Genomic DNA, 17,174 nt, shown 5'->3' with positions numbered 1-17,174 from the left:
TAAGAAACAGTAATGGGTCCAGCACTAACCCCTGACGCACTCCACCAGTCACAGGCCTTCAGTCTGACAAGCATCCTTCCACTATTACCTTCCACTTCCTACCAGCAAGATAATTGTGCATCCAATTTGCCAGGTCCCTCTGGATTCCATGTGATCTAACCTTCCAGAACAGCCTATAATGTGAAACCTTATCAAAGGCCTTACTGAAATCCACATAGACTATGTCTACCACCCAGCCGTCATTAACGTTCCTGGTCACTTCAAAGAATTCTAACAAAATTGAGAGGCATGACTATTCCTAATCAAATCCTGTCTTTCCAAATGTACATATCTTTTATCCCTCAGAATTTTGTCAAATAACTTCCCCACCACAGATGTTAATCTTTCTGGTCTATAGTTCCCAGGCTTTTCTTTGAAATCCTTCTTGAATATTGGCACAACATTCGTTCCTGTCCAGTCTTCCGGGACCTCACCTGTGACTAACAATGATGCAAAAATATCAGCCAGGCCCCCGCAATTTCTTCTCTAGCCTCTTGCAGGGTTCTTGGATATACCTAGTCAGAATCAGGAGATTTATTCACCTTCATACATTCTAATACATGCAACACCTGCTCTACTGTGATTATGGAGTGTCCCCAAGATATGACAACTAACTTCCCCCCACTCCCAAGTCTTCATGTCTTTCTCCACAGTAAACACAGCAGAGAAATATTCATTGAAAACCTCGTTCATCTCCTGCGGTTCTACACATCCATGTCCGCTTTGGTCCTGGAGGGGTCCTTTCTCTCTCCAGTTATTCTTTTTCCTTTAATATACTTAAGTAACCTCTTTGGATTCAACCTAATATTCTCAGACAAGACTACCTTATTATCCCGAGGAGAAAGTGAGGTCTGCAGATGCTGGAGATCAGAGCTGAAAATGTGTTGCTGGAAAAGCGCAGCAGGTCAGGCAGCATCCAAGGAACAGGCGATTCGACGTTTTGGGCATAAGCCCTTCTTCAGGAGCCCTTCTTCCTTTGTTTCCCCTTGCCAGTGAGTCCGAAACCAAAGGGCATAATCTGACAATAAGAGGTTGCTCATTTAAGACAGAGGAGAAATTTCTTCTTTCAGCGGGCAGAGCATCTGTGGAATTCTTTTCCATAGAGGGATGTTGAGGATAGATTAAGCATATTCAAGGCTTAGATAAATAGATTCTTGATCAGTAAGGAAATCATGAGTTTACAGGATAAGTCAGGGAAATGGAGTTGTGGGTTATCAGATCAGCCCCAATCTTGATGGGCAAATGCATACTTCGATCATAGAATCGTAGAACCTCTACAGTGTGAAACAGGCCATTTGGCCCAACAGGTCCACACCACCCTCCAAAGAGTATCCCACCCAGATCCATTCCCCAACCCAATTACTCTACATTTACCCTGACTAATCCACCTGACCAATACATCACTATGGGCAATTTTGCATGGCCAATTCACCTAACTGCACATCTTTGGATAGTGGGAAGAAACTGAAACACCCGGAGGAAACCCACACAGACACAGGGAGAATGTCAAACTCCACACAGCCAGTTGCGAGAGGCTGGTCCCTGGCACTATGAGGTAGCAATACTAACTACTGAGCCACTATGCCACCCTACACTTTGTCTTATGGGATAAGGAATTCCTCCTGCATCCTTTAAACTGTGACATCCAAGAAAAAAATCCCAGTGCTATTAATTTATTGATACGATTCAAATACTGTTCTTAGACAGACACTGAAATCTAACTGCAATCACATACACTGCGCAATCCTAATTTCCTTGAAACTGATTAAAAAGAGTACCACCATCTTCTCAAAGGAAATAAGAATGATAAATAAAACACTGACCTTACTAGTGCTGACTATATTAGTCATAGAGAATCATAGAGTCATACAGAAAAGAAACAAGCCGTTTAGGCAACCATCTCTATGATGACCAAACAAATTACACTAATCTCATTAACCTGCACTTAGTCCATAACCTACTATGCCCTGACATTTCAAGAGAGTGTTCTTAAATGTTATAAGAGTACCCACCTACACCACTGTTGTGGGTAAATCATTACAAGTTACATTTAATTCAGCTACTTGTTAAGAAATCTCAATCTTTTATAGAATCTTTTTATAGAATTCCTACAGTGTAAAAACAGATCATTCGACCCAACAGGTCCACACCATCTCTCCAAAGAGCATCCCACCCAGACCCATTCCCCCATCCTATTTCTGTAACCCTGCATTTATCATGGCCAATGCATCTAACCTACACATCTTTGGACTGTGGGAGGAAACCAGAGCAACTGATGGAAACCCACGCAGACACAAGGAGAAAGCGCAAACTCACAAAGATAGTCGCCAGAGGCTGGAATCGAAACTGGGTCCCTGGCACTGTGAGGCAGCAGTGCTAACCACTGAGCCACTGTGTTACCCCAAATCAAAACAATCAAGTACTGAAACAATTATTTAAACATTAGTGTTTGTAACAACCAAAATAATATTCCTCAAGCAAGTTAAGCATCCCAATCAACTTGGCTATTATCCAATCAAAGGTAAAATCTGGCCAGAAAGCGTGCATGGTTCAATCCTTACACAGTGTTGTTCTTCGAAGGTCTGCTAAAGGTTGAGTCCTGGTGCTCGATTCATATACAGATTTTCATCCTTTAAAGTCCTTTCATCTAAACTATGGCAAGTCTGCAGCTTGCCTTCTTATCAGAAAAAGCTTCTTTGCTCCTTGTTCCAATTGGCCTTAACTGTCTGTTTGAAGACACAGCTTTCAAGGAGTTAACTCCTTAAATTCTTCTGCAGATGGCATAAAGCATCCAGTTTATCAAGGAAGTGTCAAAGCATTTTGCTTATGTAATCTCACCCTTTTGCCAAACATGATTAATTGTTTTCAATTCCTGCATAGGTTTGTCTTTGTCCTTTTCTAGTTTATTCCAGGCAGAGTTATTACTGATTATTTTTTGAGTTAATAGTTTATCTTTGTTGATTCATTCAATCCATAAACAGTTAGTAAAGACCTGAAGTCTGTAATGTCACACTATCCTCTCAGGCAGCAAGTTCCATATTTCTACCACAGTCTGGGTTTAAAAAAAAAGTTTCCTCAGATCCCTTCTAAACTACTTCGCCTTCACCTTAAAATATATTGATATTAATATTTTGCTCAAAGTTATTTTGAATACCCTTTGGATCTGATCCCTATACACCTTGAGGACAGGGTCAAGGGTCTTTTGAAGCAGGAAGGACACAGCATGTCAGGTATCCTTAGAGCGTCAGGGATCCTTTGCTTGGGTGAGTGGTGTCAGGTTTTCTTTGGATGGCATTTAGGTGCCTTTTGAAACTGTTAATTGCGGAGAAGATTGTCTGCAACGTCCATAAACCTCCTTTTCCAACTGTCAAGATGTACCTAGAGGGGTTTTTATGGCTCAGAGTAGTTTTCTCAATACAGTACGTCCTGCAATATAGAGTTTTAAGTAATCAAACTATATTTCTCCTGTATGCAGTTACTTGTAGACACTAAATCAGTTGGCGTGGTGGACTGTCAGAAGCCAAGAATCAACTTTTCACTTTAGAAAAGCAACAAGCAGTTCAAGAACAGATATTGAAAGGCCAAAGAACAATAAAGATTGCCCTTCTTTCTTCCAAATCTACAAAACCTGAGCTCATGGATTCAAGGCTGAAACCAATTTTGAGTGGCTCTTCCAGGGGCAATTTTAAAATATGATGTTCTGGCAGAGGGTTGCCTTTAGCTGAATTCTCAGTGCATGTCCCAACAGGGAAGGCTTTGCCAACTAACACATTCATAATATTTATGAAAGTCTCTCCTCATAACTGAGATTTTCCATTCCAGGCAACATTCTGATAAATCTCTTCTCAAGGGTAATCATGTCCTTCCGATGATGCAGCGACCAGAACTGCACAGAGATTTCGATCAGTGGTCTAACTAACATTCTATAAAAGTTATAATAAGACTTCTTTGCTCCTATTTCTATATCCTAGCCAAAGGCAAGCATCCCACATATCCCAGCCTACCTGTGTCGATACCTTCAGGGATCTATGAACTTGCATATACAAAGGTTCCTATGTTCCTCAGTACTCCATAGCAACTATCATTCATTGTGTATATCCTTCTCTTAGACTCTCAAAATGCATCACCTCGCACTTATCAGGATTAAATTTCATATGCCATTTCTCTGTCCAATTTATGCGCTGATCAATATCAAATTGTAGCTTGACACTACCCTCCTCACTATCAATGTCACCACCAACTTCATGTCATCTACAAAGTTATGAATGATATCTTCTACATTCACATCTAGAACATTAAAATACACAACAAATAGCAAGGGTCCCAGCACCAATCCCTTTGGTACATTCTGGTCACAGAAAAACAATCCTCCACCATGACTCTTTCCATCACATTTGCAAGCCAATTTTGGATCCACTTATTTGCCACTTTGTCTTGGATCCCATAGGCCCCAACATTTTTGGCCAGCCTTCCATGTGGGACCTTGTCAAAGTAGGCCTTACCAAAGTCCATGCAAACTGCATCAACTGCACTACTCTAATCAATATATTTAGTTAGCTTTTCAAACACTCAATTAAATTAGTCAGTCAGGATCTCCTTCCAGCAAATCTGTGTTGACTACCTCTGATCAATCCTGTCACGCATACCTTTCTCAATCAACCCACCACTGACATCAGACTAACTGGCCTGTAATTACCTGGCCATTCACTGCTGCTCTTCTTGAGCAAAGGAACTGGATTGATTTATCCTCCAGTCTTTTGGCACTTCACTTGAGGTCAGCAAAATATTCAATGTGTCATGACAGAGCCCCAGCAGTCTCCTCCCTTGCCTCCCAAATCAGCCTGGGATCCACCTCAACAAGCTTTGGGGATTTATGCCCACTAAAACATCTAATACCTTAATAATCTTAAAATGCTCTAGAAACTCACCACCTTCCCCTGGTAATCCTCTTACTCTTAACACACTTTATTCTCCCTTAGGAAGTGGGCATCGCTGGCCGGCCAGCATTCATTGCCTGTTCTTAATCGTCCTTGAGAAGGTGGTGGTAAGCTGCCTTCTTGTACAGCTGCAGTCCATATGGTGTAGGTTGATCAAGGCAGGGAGGGAATTCCAGGAATTTGAATCAGTGACAGTGAAGGTATGGCAATATATTTCCAAGTCAGGATGAGAGTGGCTTGGAGGGGAACTTACAGGTATTGGTGTTCCGACCTATCTGCTCCCCTTGTCCTTCTGATGGAATTAGTCGTGGGGTTGGAATGTGCTGTCTAAAGAGCTTTGGGGTATTTCTGCAGTGCATCTTGTGAATAGTACATACTGCTGCTACTGAGTGCCAGTGGTGGAGGGACTAGATGTTTTGGAAGTGGTGGTAATCAAACAGGCCGCTTTGTCCTGGATGGTGTCAAGCTTCAATTGTTGTTGGAGTTGCACCCATCCTGGCAAGTGGAAGTATTCCATCATGGCACTGATCTGTACCTTTGGAGAGTCACGAGGCGAGTTACTTCCTGAACTATTCCTAGTCTCTAGCTTGCTCTTGTAGCCACTGTGTTTGTGTGGCGAGTCCAGTTGAGTTTCTGATTAATGGTAACCCTAAGGATGTCAGTAGTGGAGTACCCAGTGATGGTAACACAGATGAATATCAAAGAGTGGTGGTTAGATCGTCTCAGATTGGAGATAGTTATTGCCTGACGTGTGTGTCACTAACGTTACTTGCCACTTGTCAGCCCTAGCATGGATACTGTCCAGACCTTGTTGCATTTTAACATGGACTGTTTCAGTATCAGAGGAGTTGCAAATGGTGCTGAACTTTGTATAATCATTGGCAAACATTCCCACTTCTCACCTTATGAAGAAGGGAAGGTTGTCAGTGATGAAGTGGCTGAAGGTGTTTGGGCCTAGGACACCATCCTGAGGAAGTCCTCGAAAGATGTGCTGCAGCTGAGATTACTGACTTCTAACAATCACAACCATTGTCTTGTGTGCCAGGTATGACTCCAACCAGTGCACAGTTTGCCCTGCCACCCACTGATTCTAGTTTTGCTCGGGCTCCTGGATGCCACACTCTATCACATGTGGCCTTGATGTCAAATGCTGTCATACTCTCAGCTCACCTCTGGAATTCAGGTCGTCGATGTTTGAACCAAGGCTGAAATGAGGTCAGGCACTGACTGACCCTGGTGGAACCCAAACTGGGCGTCACTGAAAAGGTTATTGCTGAGCAGGTACTGTTTGATGCCACTGTTAATGACATCGTCCATCACTTTACTACTGATTGAGAGTCGAAAGATGGCTCATTGGCCAGGATGGATTTGTGCTGCTTTGTATGTACAGGACATACCTGGACAATTTTCCACATTGTTGGGTGGATGCAAGTGTTGTAAAGTATACTGGAAGAGTTTGGCTCAAACTTGGAGCAGCACATTCTTGACAGCAAGTCATTAATATTATTGCATGAATGCTGTTGGGGTTTTCCTTCATCCTATCTGCCAGAGATATTTTGTGGCTCCTCTCTGCCCTTAACTTCTTTTTTTAAACTACCTAGACACTATTTCTGAAGGGGCTTCCTGTTTTTAATGTTCTGTACCTTATATATGGTACTTCTTTTTAATCACAATTTTGATGTCCCTTGACATCCAGAGTCCTTTGAACTTGCTGCCCTTGACTCCTTTTTCCTAGCTTGGTCAGCATGAACTTGAGTTTGGGTTTTTGAGAAGGTCATTCTAAGCACTTCCATATAATTGGCGCGACCTCCTAAATCACAACAGCAAGATCAGTTAACGTGCACAGTTTGAGATATTTTTAAAAATTCATTCGCAGGATGTGGACATTATTAGTTGCCCAGAAGGCAGTTAAGAGTCAACCACATTGCTATGGGTTTGGAATGACATGTAGCCCAGACTAGGTAAGGATGGCAGATTTCCTTTCCTGAAGGACATTTACTGTATCACACAAGTGAGCCTTCCTCACAAAGTCTTCATGAAAAACAAATACAGCAAATGCAGTAAAACCTTAAACATCCCTGCATGAGATGAATTCAATAATACAAGGCTACAAAAGAAAGTCTGTGGACTTAATAGGAACTCAACTCAGGTAACATCAGAAATTCAACCTGGAAGTCATCTAATTGTTTGCCAATTCATTTTGCCTTCTAATTCTATCACTTTAAATTTACAATGAGTTTCTCAATTAAAACATACATGCATAGAATAAAGATGTTGACTTCAAAAGTTAGATGATGTTTTCAGAATCTCATAAGGCACAGAGTAAACAAATCCAGAAACAATCTGGAATTAAGAGTCAAATCTGACGATCATGAAACCATTGTTGATGCCACCTGGTTCACTAATGTCCATTAGGGATGAAAACAGCCATCCTTACCTGGTATGGACTACATGTGACTCTAGACCCAGAGCAATGTGTTAATTGCCCTATGGGGAATTAGGGATGGGTAATAAATACTGGCTATCCCGTGAATGAATGGATGGATGCACAGTAAATACAGGCCAGCCAACAATGCCCTCATCTTGTCAATGAATTTTTTAAAAATCCACAAAACTGTAAAACCCTGAGAGTGGCTACAACAGAGCCAGTTACAGTTTCTTTATATCATATGATGCTGTCACCTCCATACATTTGTCACATTTCATTCAGCTGATACAATTAAGAGACAGCAGTTGAACCACTGGAGACAGGAAGGAAAACAAATAATGCAGCGTTGTAATCTGTAACACACTGCCTTAATGTGTGGTGGAAGATAATTTGATAACAACCTTCAAAAAGGGAACTGAGGAAATACTATGTTCTGGGAAAGGGTTACTAGATCAGAAATATTAACTGATTTTTTTTGTTGTTTCATAGTTGCTACCAGACCTGCTGAGCTTTCCCAGCAGTTTCTGTTTTTGTTTCATCTCCAGTATCCACAGTTCTTTCGGTTTTTATTTGGATAAATATTTTCTTGGGCTATGGGTAAAGGTACTGGTGAGGGACTCATTGGATTCTCTTCCAACAAACTTGAAACAGATACGAAGGGCAAAATAACCCCTTCTGTGCTGCATCATTCTATAAAAGAAAAAGCATATTCCAGTAACATTTTTATCATTGGTATACAATTCACACAACAGTAATGGTCACATCTAAAGTCAATATTTAAACTCCTTGACGAGTTTATTGAGTGAGGTGGTCAACTATATATGAGAAAAGGTATTATAGTTTCCCAGTTTTGTTGAAGTAATTGATCTGAACTGATATGCTGACTTGCCTCAGCATTGCTGATATAGGAATAAAGAAAAAAAATCACTTTGATCAAGGCTGATCATTCATCTTAGTATAATTTGCCCACTTTCTCCTCAGACTCTGATCCCTTTAGCCTTAAAAACATTTATCTCCTTCTTGAAAACATTCATTTTTCTAGCCTCAATCACTTTCTGTGGCAGAGAATTTCGCAGGTTCACCACTCTCTGGGTGGAGAAAGTTATCCTCATCTCAGCCATAAATGGCCTACCTGTAACCTTAGATTGTGGCCCTGAAGTCTGGATTCTGATCATCAGGAATATCCTTCCTTCACTTACCCTGTACAGTCCTGTTAGAGTTTTATGGGTTTCTGTGAGATTTCCCCCCATTCTCCATCCCACTCCATATTCATCCAGTCAATGTAGTCCTAACCAATCCAATTTCTCTCCAATACATCCGTCACCCCCATCCCAGGAATTAGTCTGATAACCCTTCAGTGTATTCCCCCGATAGCCAGAACATTTTAACTCCAATATGGAGACCAAACTGCACTCACTAGGGCCCTGTACAATTGACACAATTTGAGAACTCCTGTTCTTAAATTCTTTTACAACAAAGGCCAACATATCATTTGCCTTTGTAATAGCTTGCTGTATCTCAATGTTAGTGTTCAGTTAACTTAGTTCCTTCATGTGCAGAGGAAAAGAATGCAGGTGCAGCAAACAATTTGGAAGGCTATTAGAATGAACCTTTATTGCAAGAGGAATTGTCTGCAGGAGTAGTGATCATTTGCTTCAACTGTATAGAATGTTAGTCAAACAGCACCTGGAGTAGTGCGCGCAGCTTTGGTGCCTTTAGCTCAGGAAAGATATTAGTGCTGGAGAGGGAGTTTAACAAAGGGTTCACTAGACATTCTGAAAACACAGGTCTGTTCTGTGAAGCAAGAGACTGGGCAAACTGGGTCTGTATTCTGTATAAAGGGAAAAAATCAGAAAGCACACAACACCAAGTTATAGTCTAACAGGTTTATCTGAAGTCACAAGCTTTTGGAGCGCTGCTCCTTTGTCAGACCAAATGCATTTTCTCAGATACGTGCACTTAATCCGAAGGGGCAGCACTCCAAAAGCTTATGATTTCAAATAAACTTGTTGGACTATAACTTGGTGTTGTGTGCCTTTTGACTTTCTCCACCCCAGTTCAGCACCAGCACCTCCACATCATGGCTAGTATGAATGGAAAGGCAGTGTAGATGTAGAGAGGATTTGCGATTTTTGAGAATATTTGTAGGTCAGGTTTAGGTTCAGGTTGTAAAGTTTTTTCGCTATGCTGGTAGGTTTGTTCTCAGATGTGTCGTCACCATTCTAGGTTACTTCATCAATGAGCCTCTGTTGAAGCGCTGGTGTTCTGTCCCGCTTTCTAGTTGTGTGTCTTGGTCTGAGCTACAAATTTCAAAAATCGCAAACACCTAAGGTCACAATACGCTCAGACTAGCCCAAAAATGGGAAACCAATGCCATCCAACTGAGTGCCATGCGTAACCAACTGTATTTTCTACATGAATGCCTCAGGAAACAGATATTACTAAAATGTGTCAAATGCAAACCACCTCTCAACACCCCACAAGCTAGAAGAATAGCAGAACAGAACGGCCACAGAATACTGCAAGAAATGGTCAATGCCCACAACCAACTCCACAAATACGAACGGGAAATTTCACGCCAAAAAACTTGGTACACCAACGCAACTGACCAGGAATGGACAAGCACATTAGAATGAGCCATTAGCAACAAACAACAGCAGACCAAGACAGAGAAAAAGCTAGCCCTACAAGAAAAACTGGACAACTTCACACAAAAGAACAACAGAAAATTCAGAAGCTTGGATTAAAAAACTGTCGGTCTGACCACTAACAGACATGGAAAAAACAAGCTGTCTGAGTGAGAGAAATGAACTACAACTACAGAGATGCGGACAAAAAGGACTCTCTAACAGAACTAAAATCAACCCTGAAAGACAACGGGCTTAACAGAAGAAACCCAACCAACAGTAGCACCAACACTAAGCAGGAAGAAAGAATGAAAAACCATCAACACACAGGAAAGGAAAGCCCTAGAAAGACTCAAAAGACAGGGCACATGACCGTCATCCTCAACAGAACACAATATATTTTAAAGATGAACTTACTACTCTACCAATAGGTGGCAATGGACCCAATTCCACAGCTAGAAACTGTATCACAGCATTACTGAAGAAACTTCACAAATCAGGTGAAATTAGCAAGATAGAGCTCCAAAGAATGAAACAAAGAACAAACCCAACACACCCAGTTTCTACAGATTACCCAAGGTACACAAACCAGGGGTCCCTCTCACACTCATTGTTGCACTTCCCGGCACAATGACATAGCAGACTAGCAAAGGAACTTCACCGCAAAGTGAAATACCTCACAGAAGATTCATGCCACTCCATTCACTTCACCCAAGAATTCCTAAACACCAAAGACATCAAGATAGAAGAGGACAAAGTCACGGTCTCCTTTGATGCAATGGTCCTATTCACATCAATTAACACCAGCCAGGCCAAAGGAACCCTGACCTCACTACAAGACGAACCAAGGACACAAACACCAGATAGCACAAACTCCATCAGCAAGGAGAGCATCCTCAAGCTAACAGACCTGTGCCTCACTACCCAGTTCACCTTCAATGACAAGGCCTACAAACAAATCAACAGGACACCCATAGGATCACCAATATCAGGTTTCTTAGCAGAAGCAGTGATGCAGAGACTAGAATGAACAGCCCTCCCCACAGTCCAGTCCAGCTTTGTGTCCACTATGTGGATGACACCTTTGTCAAAACAAATTAGAGGAAGCCTACAATATCATTAACATCATCCTCAGTGGCATAAATTTTGCCAAAGATGAAGAGAACAACAACAGACTCCCCTTCCTAGATGTTGCATTGAAACGAACAATCAATGGAAAACTGCAGACTAGAGTCTCCTGTTCCTATGTTTCTTGATCTTATGACACGACCTGGGGAAAAATGCTTTCTTGAAATATGAATTTAAGTGTACCCAAGTATAGGGTGAAGAAAAATACTTCCACAGTTCTCATTCCTAATTATTGATCACTCAAGATTGGGCCTGACAGCAATATCTGAGCAGGTCACAGATGCTCACTGTCAAAACCTATGAACAAGTACCATGTCGGCCAGAAGATGATTGATGGCCAAGAGCCATACTACAGTGTAGCATTAATGCATTTCAAGACAAGGGATGGGTGGGGATCCATAATATTTCATGTAAATAGAACATTTAACAATCAGCACCTCATGATTAACAATTGTAGCATTAGTAATAATTCAGCATGTCTGTAGGTCCCAACCAAATAGCTCATCTTGATTATTTCGATCATACTTGTATTTCAAAGAGCTCATTGAAATGGCCTGCAGAAAGGGACCAAAGGCAGGCTGAACTTCATTACTGGTTCTCAAAGTAACACCAATGCGTTTCACTTAGTTATATCCTACTTGCCCTTTTGTGCAAATTATGGTTCCCATTTCAAGTTCTTTCTCAGTTTGTTACAAGCAAAGGTTTCAAAACATGCTACCGTTTGCTTATAATATCTATCAAACGATTACCTGGTTTGAGAAGTATCTTTTAGGTCCAAAGCAAGGCTGCTATTCACCAGGTTTTTCAGACAGCTAGATCCATTACTGGAGAGGCTAGTGGAGGATAAACCTGCACTCTCCATAATGAAATCTTGCAAGTAGTCGGCTGAGGAGATGGAGAAAAGTAAACTTTAACTCAAGTTTCAAGTACAATTACCCCACTTTTTGTGAATCAGCATTTGAATCTTGGTACTAGCAATCCAAAACCTCACCCATGTGCAAATATGTTCTAAATAGATAAGAGACTGAGCAGCTTACATCAAGGAAGTAATTTGAGAGGTGAATAAAACCTTTGTTATAAATTGAAATATCAACATTTCATTGAAATTAAAACAAAATCAACCATAATAAGTACTCTAGTCTATCGGAACACAATGACCCTCCCTTTCCCATCCACTATAACAGCAAAGCAACGCACAATCTCAAACGAGCTCACTACATCAGAAGGAACACTATCCCAACCACAATGGTAAAGCAGTTGACACTGAGAATGTGCAAGAGGGCCAGAATTAGAGAGAAGTAAAATTAACTCAGAAGCTTGAGGTGTTGGAAATTACAGTGATACGGTTGTGAGAGACTGTAAAAGATGGCATTGTAGGCTAGAGAGGAATTTGGAGCAGGTGGGAAAGGATCCAGTTGTTGTCGTCCAAGCAAGTACCAGTCACATCAGTAGTACAAAAGAGCTGTTCCACTGGGCTAGGCTTCATTTGAACCTTGCTGGGTGCAGTGTCCTGGCAAATTACATAACTAGGAGTAGGAATTGTCGATAGGCACCAAAAACTTGCCTCACTGTAGGACAGTCTAAATCAGGAAATGATGGATGTATGCAATAAGAACACTACAATTCTCATGGCAGATTTTAATCTTCAATTAACTGGACAAGTCAGATGGGTAGAACGAACATGGAAGACAAATTTGTAGAATGTATCAGGGATTATTTCTTAGAATGACCCAGGATCAGACTATTTTACATCTAGTAATATGTAACGAGACTTAAGAGATCACGTAGTGAAATGCTTATATTTACAAGTTAGAACATGATCCAAAAGGTCACATTCAGCCACCTCCCATTAGCTGATCTTCCACCAGTACCCTCAGTGGAACAGTCTGTAATGATATTAAATTTTCTGGACACACTTAGAGTCACAGCTGCCAATACAAGTCTTTGGACACAGATAGATCCAGTCCTTTCAAAACTGAAACAAATGGTTACGATGTGGGTACATAAAGGGCTATCACAACTAGAACTGACACTTTTGGACCTGGAGAGACCAGAACACAATAGAGGATGTCTTATCGTTATGATGAGCAAGAGAGATTGTTCAGAGCAAAGGTTGCCAATAAAAACTGGCTGAACTCCACTAGGGCCATCCAGGGATCTCTAAAATGGTAATACTAGAAAGCAGCTACATCTGGTGGCCAGGCTTTGATGCAGACATAGCCACATCGGTGGGGGGTAGTGCCCAGAGTGCCAACAAGAACAAAATTATCACCAACAGCTCCTCTACCTCCCTGGGAATGGCCAGGTAAATCTGGGACCCAGTTGCACACTGACTATGCAGGACCTTTCATGGGCTCAATATTCTTCATCATTACAGACACCCATTCAAAGTGATTGGACATGCATACAGTCCATTTGTCAAAGATGGGGATGACAATAGTAAAGCTGTATGCATCTTTTTCAATACACAGAATCCCAGAAGTGTTGATCACAGATAACGGGCCATCGTTTGCCAACAGGGAATTTTGCTATTTCCTCAAGTCAATGGATTTGACATGTAAGGATAGCTCCATAATACCAATTAAATGAGCGTACTGCCTCCTGAAAAAATTCTAATAAAGATAGCATGCATGACTTTCCTTTCATGAAATGCTTCAATTGTTCCGTTTCAGACAGTTGCCAAGAAAAGGTATGGAGGCGTCAAAAAGAGCAGAGTGTTTCTGTTGGGGATCAAAGACAATGGTTTCATTCTCTGCAACATTTGAGCAAATTTTAACTCATCTATTACTGGATTTCAGACAAACAATCTGACAATTTAGAGGCAGTGGAAGGATCAAGGGTGAAAGTTGAAGTAATGATGGTCATGTGAAAATCAATGTGTCTTGGGGCCTGCATGTAGATGAGAAAAAGAAACGTGCAAATCTTGAGGAATACCAGGATGCCAACTATGAGTAAGTGGAAGCAGAAGTAATTAATGGCAATTCACAACTACAGTTGGATTTTTTGAAAAATCTGTTTCCAAGATTTAGGAACTGAAAATCATGTTTCACAATAAATCCAATACAAAGGATGAACAGCTTTGCAAAATGTGATTTTTGGAGAAAAGAAAAATGTTCCAACTAAGTTCAGCGACCTTCTCAACACTAAGCTAAAAAGGAATCTCTGCTTACAACAGCAGCATAAAATACTGTCATAGAGCACAACAGCGTTGGTAACACTGATACCTAACTCTATCCCCGCCCAGATTCTGTGTTCAGCTTAGTCTATATAATATTCTGCAACCAACTAACCATCAGACTTATACTCCACAGATTTTTGCTTCACATCCTCAATCAGCTGCATGACATCACAGTCGCGCGTTTCATTCCGCTCCATCAGACGATACAGAACATCCATGGTCCATGGATTCACTTCATAGAAGGGGATCTGCTGATCCTCAAAAATCTTTGATAGCCATGTGGAAACCTAAAATGAAACAGAGATAAATGTAGAAATTTAATTAGATCAGAATACCAATGCATTCTGGAACCAACTGACCACAGTGAAAATGGAGACAAATTTCACACTGCTCTTCTTTAGTCTGTGAAAATATCTCCAAATGTGATCAACACGAATTCTATCACTTAGCCAAATGAATATTATTGTGGAAGATTGTGGGTCTGTTTTCACAAAGTACAGATTCTCCAGAACAGTTGGCTATTTGCAACAAACAAATTTAATTTTTCTGGCATTACATTTATTTTTTTCTAAAAGCTGTTCCTTGGCTCAAGGATACATTGTCCTTGATTTTTCTTCAGAGGGGTAATAAACCAAGCCAGGCTCCAATCAGACCAGTTTGGTACAGATATGAAAAGGATTTTGAGAGGCCTTTTGTTTATATGTAAACAGATGAGACTTCAGGCCAAAGAGGTCATGTTTTAGAAGTGACCTGTAGAGTGGTCAGCTCTCAAGCCAAGCAGTTTAATCCAGTCCAGAACTGGTTGGGAGTTCAACAATGACCTGTGGAGAAACTTTTTCTTCACTCCCTTCTAACTTCAACCTGTAAGCATCTGATCCTATCTTATACTGTGTTTTAAAGGGGGTTTCTTTATTGGGACTGTTGTGTATATTCAGAACAGCATACTTCAGTCTAGTTTGGATAGACTGAGTTCTGTAGGGGTTCTTTAATCTGTTCTTCATATTTCATTGTGTAATTTTTTGTCTGTTTTAAACCTGGTAGTCAACCTCGCTAACTTAATCTGGGTAATCTTCACTGTACATTTACAGAAATAAATTGCAAACTTATGGTCTGGGCTACATGCTTAAGATTTAGGAACTGAAAATCATGTTTCACAATAAATCCAATACAAAGGATGAACAGCTTTGCATAATGTGATTTTTGGAGAAAAGAAAAATGTTCCAGCTAAGTTCAGTGACCTTCTCAACACTAAGCTAAAAAGGAATATCTCTGCTTACAACAGCAGCATAAAATACTGTCATAGAGCACAACAGCATTGGTAACACTGATACCTAACTCTGGCCTAGTCCATAACACATTTTTCAACACCAGAACTGAAGCACAGAAAGACAAGTTCATAATTAAAATGTAACTTATACATATAATAATCTTCAATCACCTCTTGACCTACCAATCATATCTAATTTGTTGGGAAAAACTAAACTGTATATCTTGTTAAGCCATCTAATGTTATACTAATGTCAGAAGTCACAGAACACCAGATTATAGTCTATTTAAAATTCATTTAAAGTACTAAACTTTCGCAGCATTGCTCCTGTGTCAGGTGAAGTGGAGGGATGCGCACAAGCACAGAATATATAGCTCTATATATTCTGCACCTGTGTGCTTCCCTCCACTTCACCTGATGAAGGTGCCACACTCCTTAAGCTTGAGAGTTTAAATAACCTGTTAGACTATAACCTGGTGTCATATGACCTCTGACTTTGTCCACCCCAGTCTAAGGCTGGCATCTGCACACAATGGTCAATGAGCATCTGAACATGAGCATGGACCAGCCTTGCATCTTCATTTCCCAATAGATGTGTGAATCAAAAGAGATTGCCACTGGCCCCAAGTTTACAACACCACAAATAAGAAGAAGATTCCCTGATTGCTATTTCTAATGAAATTATAACCATGGTGCTCAAAATTTCCATTCCTCCACTAATGTGATAACTGAATTATTAAATCTTGAACTTCCCCCACTGTCATTTAGAAGGGCAATAAAAAGCTTGTTACTGCCTTGTTTTTTTTTGCCAAAACAAAATTTCTTCAAGTTTTCAAAAGCTTGAACCAGCAGCCGCCATCTTGTTAATGGCTTCACCTTCAATGTTTCTCACCTATTGATATTTCTGGTCTCAACTTCTCTCACTCATATTTACTGTCTGTGTTTCCCCGGAGTACTCTCTATTCCTCATAATAAATCACAAACAAAATAAAATACTGCAAATGTAAAAATTTGTAGTGATATAGAGCCATTAGTGTAGTAAATTTCTCAAAATGCTTCACAGCATTGACTACCAAACACATTTTGACACTGAGCCACAAAAAGAGATATTAGGGCACATCATTAAAAGCTTGATCAAAGGGGTATAGGCAGCACCATAAAGGAGAATGGTAGAGCAACAGGTTTAAGAAGGAAATTCTAAATTTTGGGCCTAGACTGCTAAAGGCACAACCACTTCTAGTGAAGTGCACAAAACCAGATGCACAGGAGACCAGAATTACAGGTGTGCACAGACCTTGGAAAGTTGAAGTCATGGAGGGATTTTCATACAAGAATGAAAAGCTTAGATTCGAAACCTGGTTGCACCTCAATTAATTCCTCTCCAGAATCTCAAAATTTTAACTAGGTTCCCCCTTCAGACTTCAGCTCTGATCATAATCTTCATCTTTTATAAACTTGAGATTGGTATCACTCTACTGCTTGTTTTCTTAAAAAGTACTCCATCTTCCATTTTACCTTCTTCGACTATGGCGAATTCCTTAATGATTTCTGGTTTCTAACTTTCATATTG

General features: G+C 40.6%; 1 protein-coding gene across 1 annotated transcript in view; it reads right to left on the bottom strand.

Annotated features, from left to right (window-relative positions):
• Window positions 1–17,174, bottom strand: part of haus1 (HAUS augmin-like complex, subunit 1) — a 43,635-nt gene that overhangs the window by 25,370 nt on the left and 1,091 nt on the right. Inside the window, exons 2-3 of the mRNA XM_060828885.1 lie at window positions 14,450–14,624; window positions 11,909–12,044 (exon numbers count right to left, since the gene is read on the bottom strand). Coding sequence (XP_060684868.1) covers window positions 11,909–12,044; window positions 14,450–14,624 — 311 coding nt within the window. The remainder of the gene's footprint in view (window positions 1–11,908; window positions 12,045–14,449; window positions 14,625–17,174) is intronic.

This window comes from Hemiscyllium ocellatum, chromosome 1 (genome assembly GCF_020745735.1).
Source record: "Hemiscyllium ocellatum isolate sHemOce1 chromosome 1, sHemOce1.pat.X.cur, whole genome shotgun sequence".
NCBI classification, from domain to species: domain Eukaryota; kingdom Metazoa; phylum Chordata; class Chondrichthyes; order Orectolobiformes; family Hemiscylliidae; genus Hemiscyllium; species Hemiscyllium ocellatum.
This window is presented reverse-complemented; position numbering and strand designations above follow the sequence as displayed.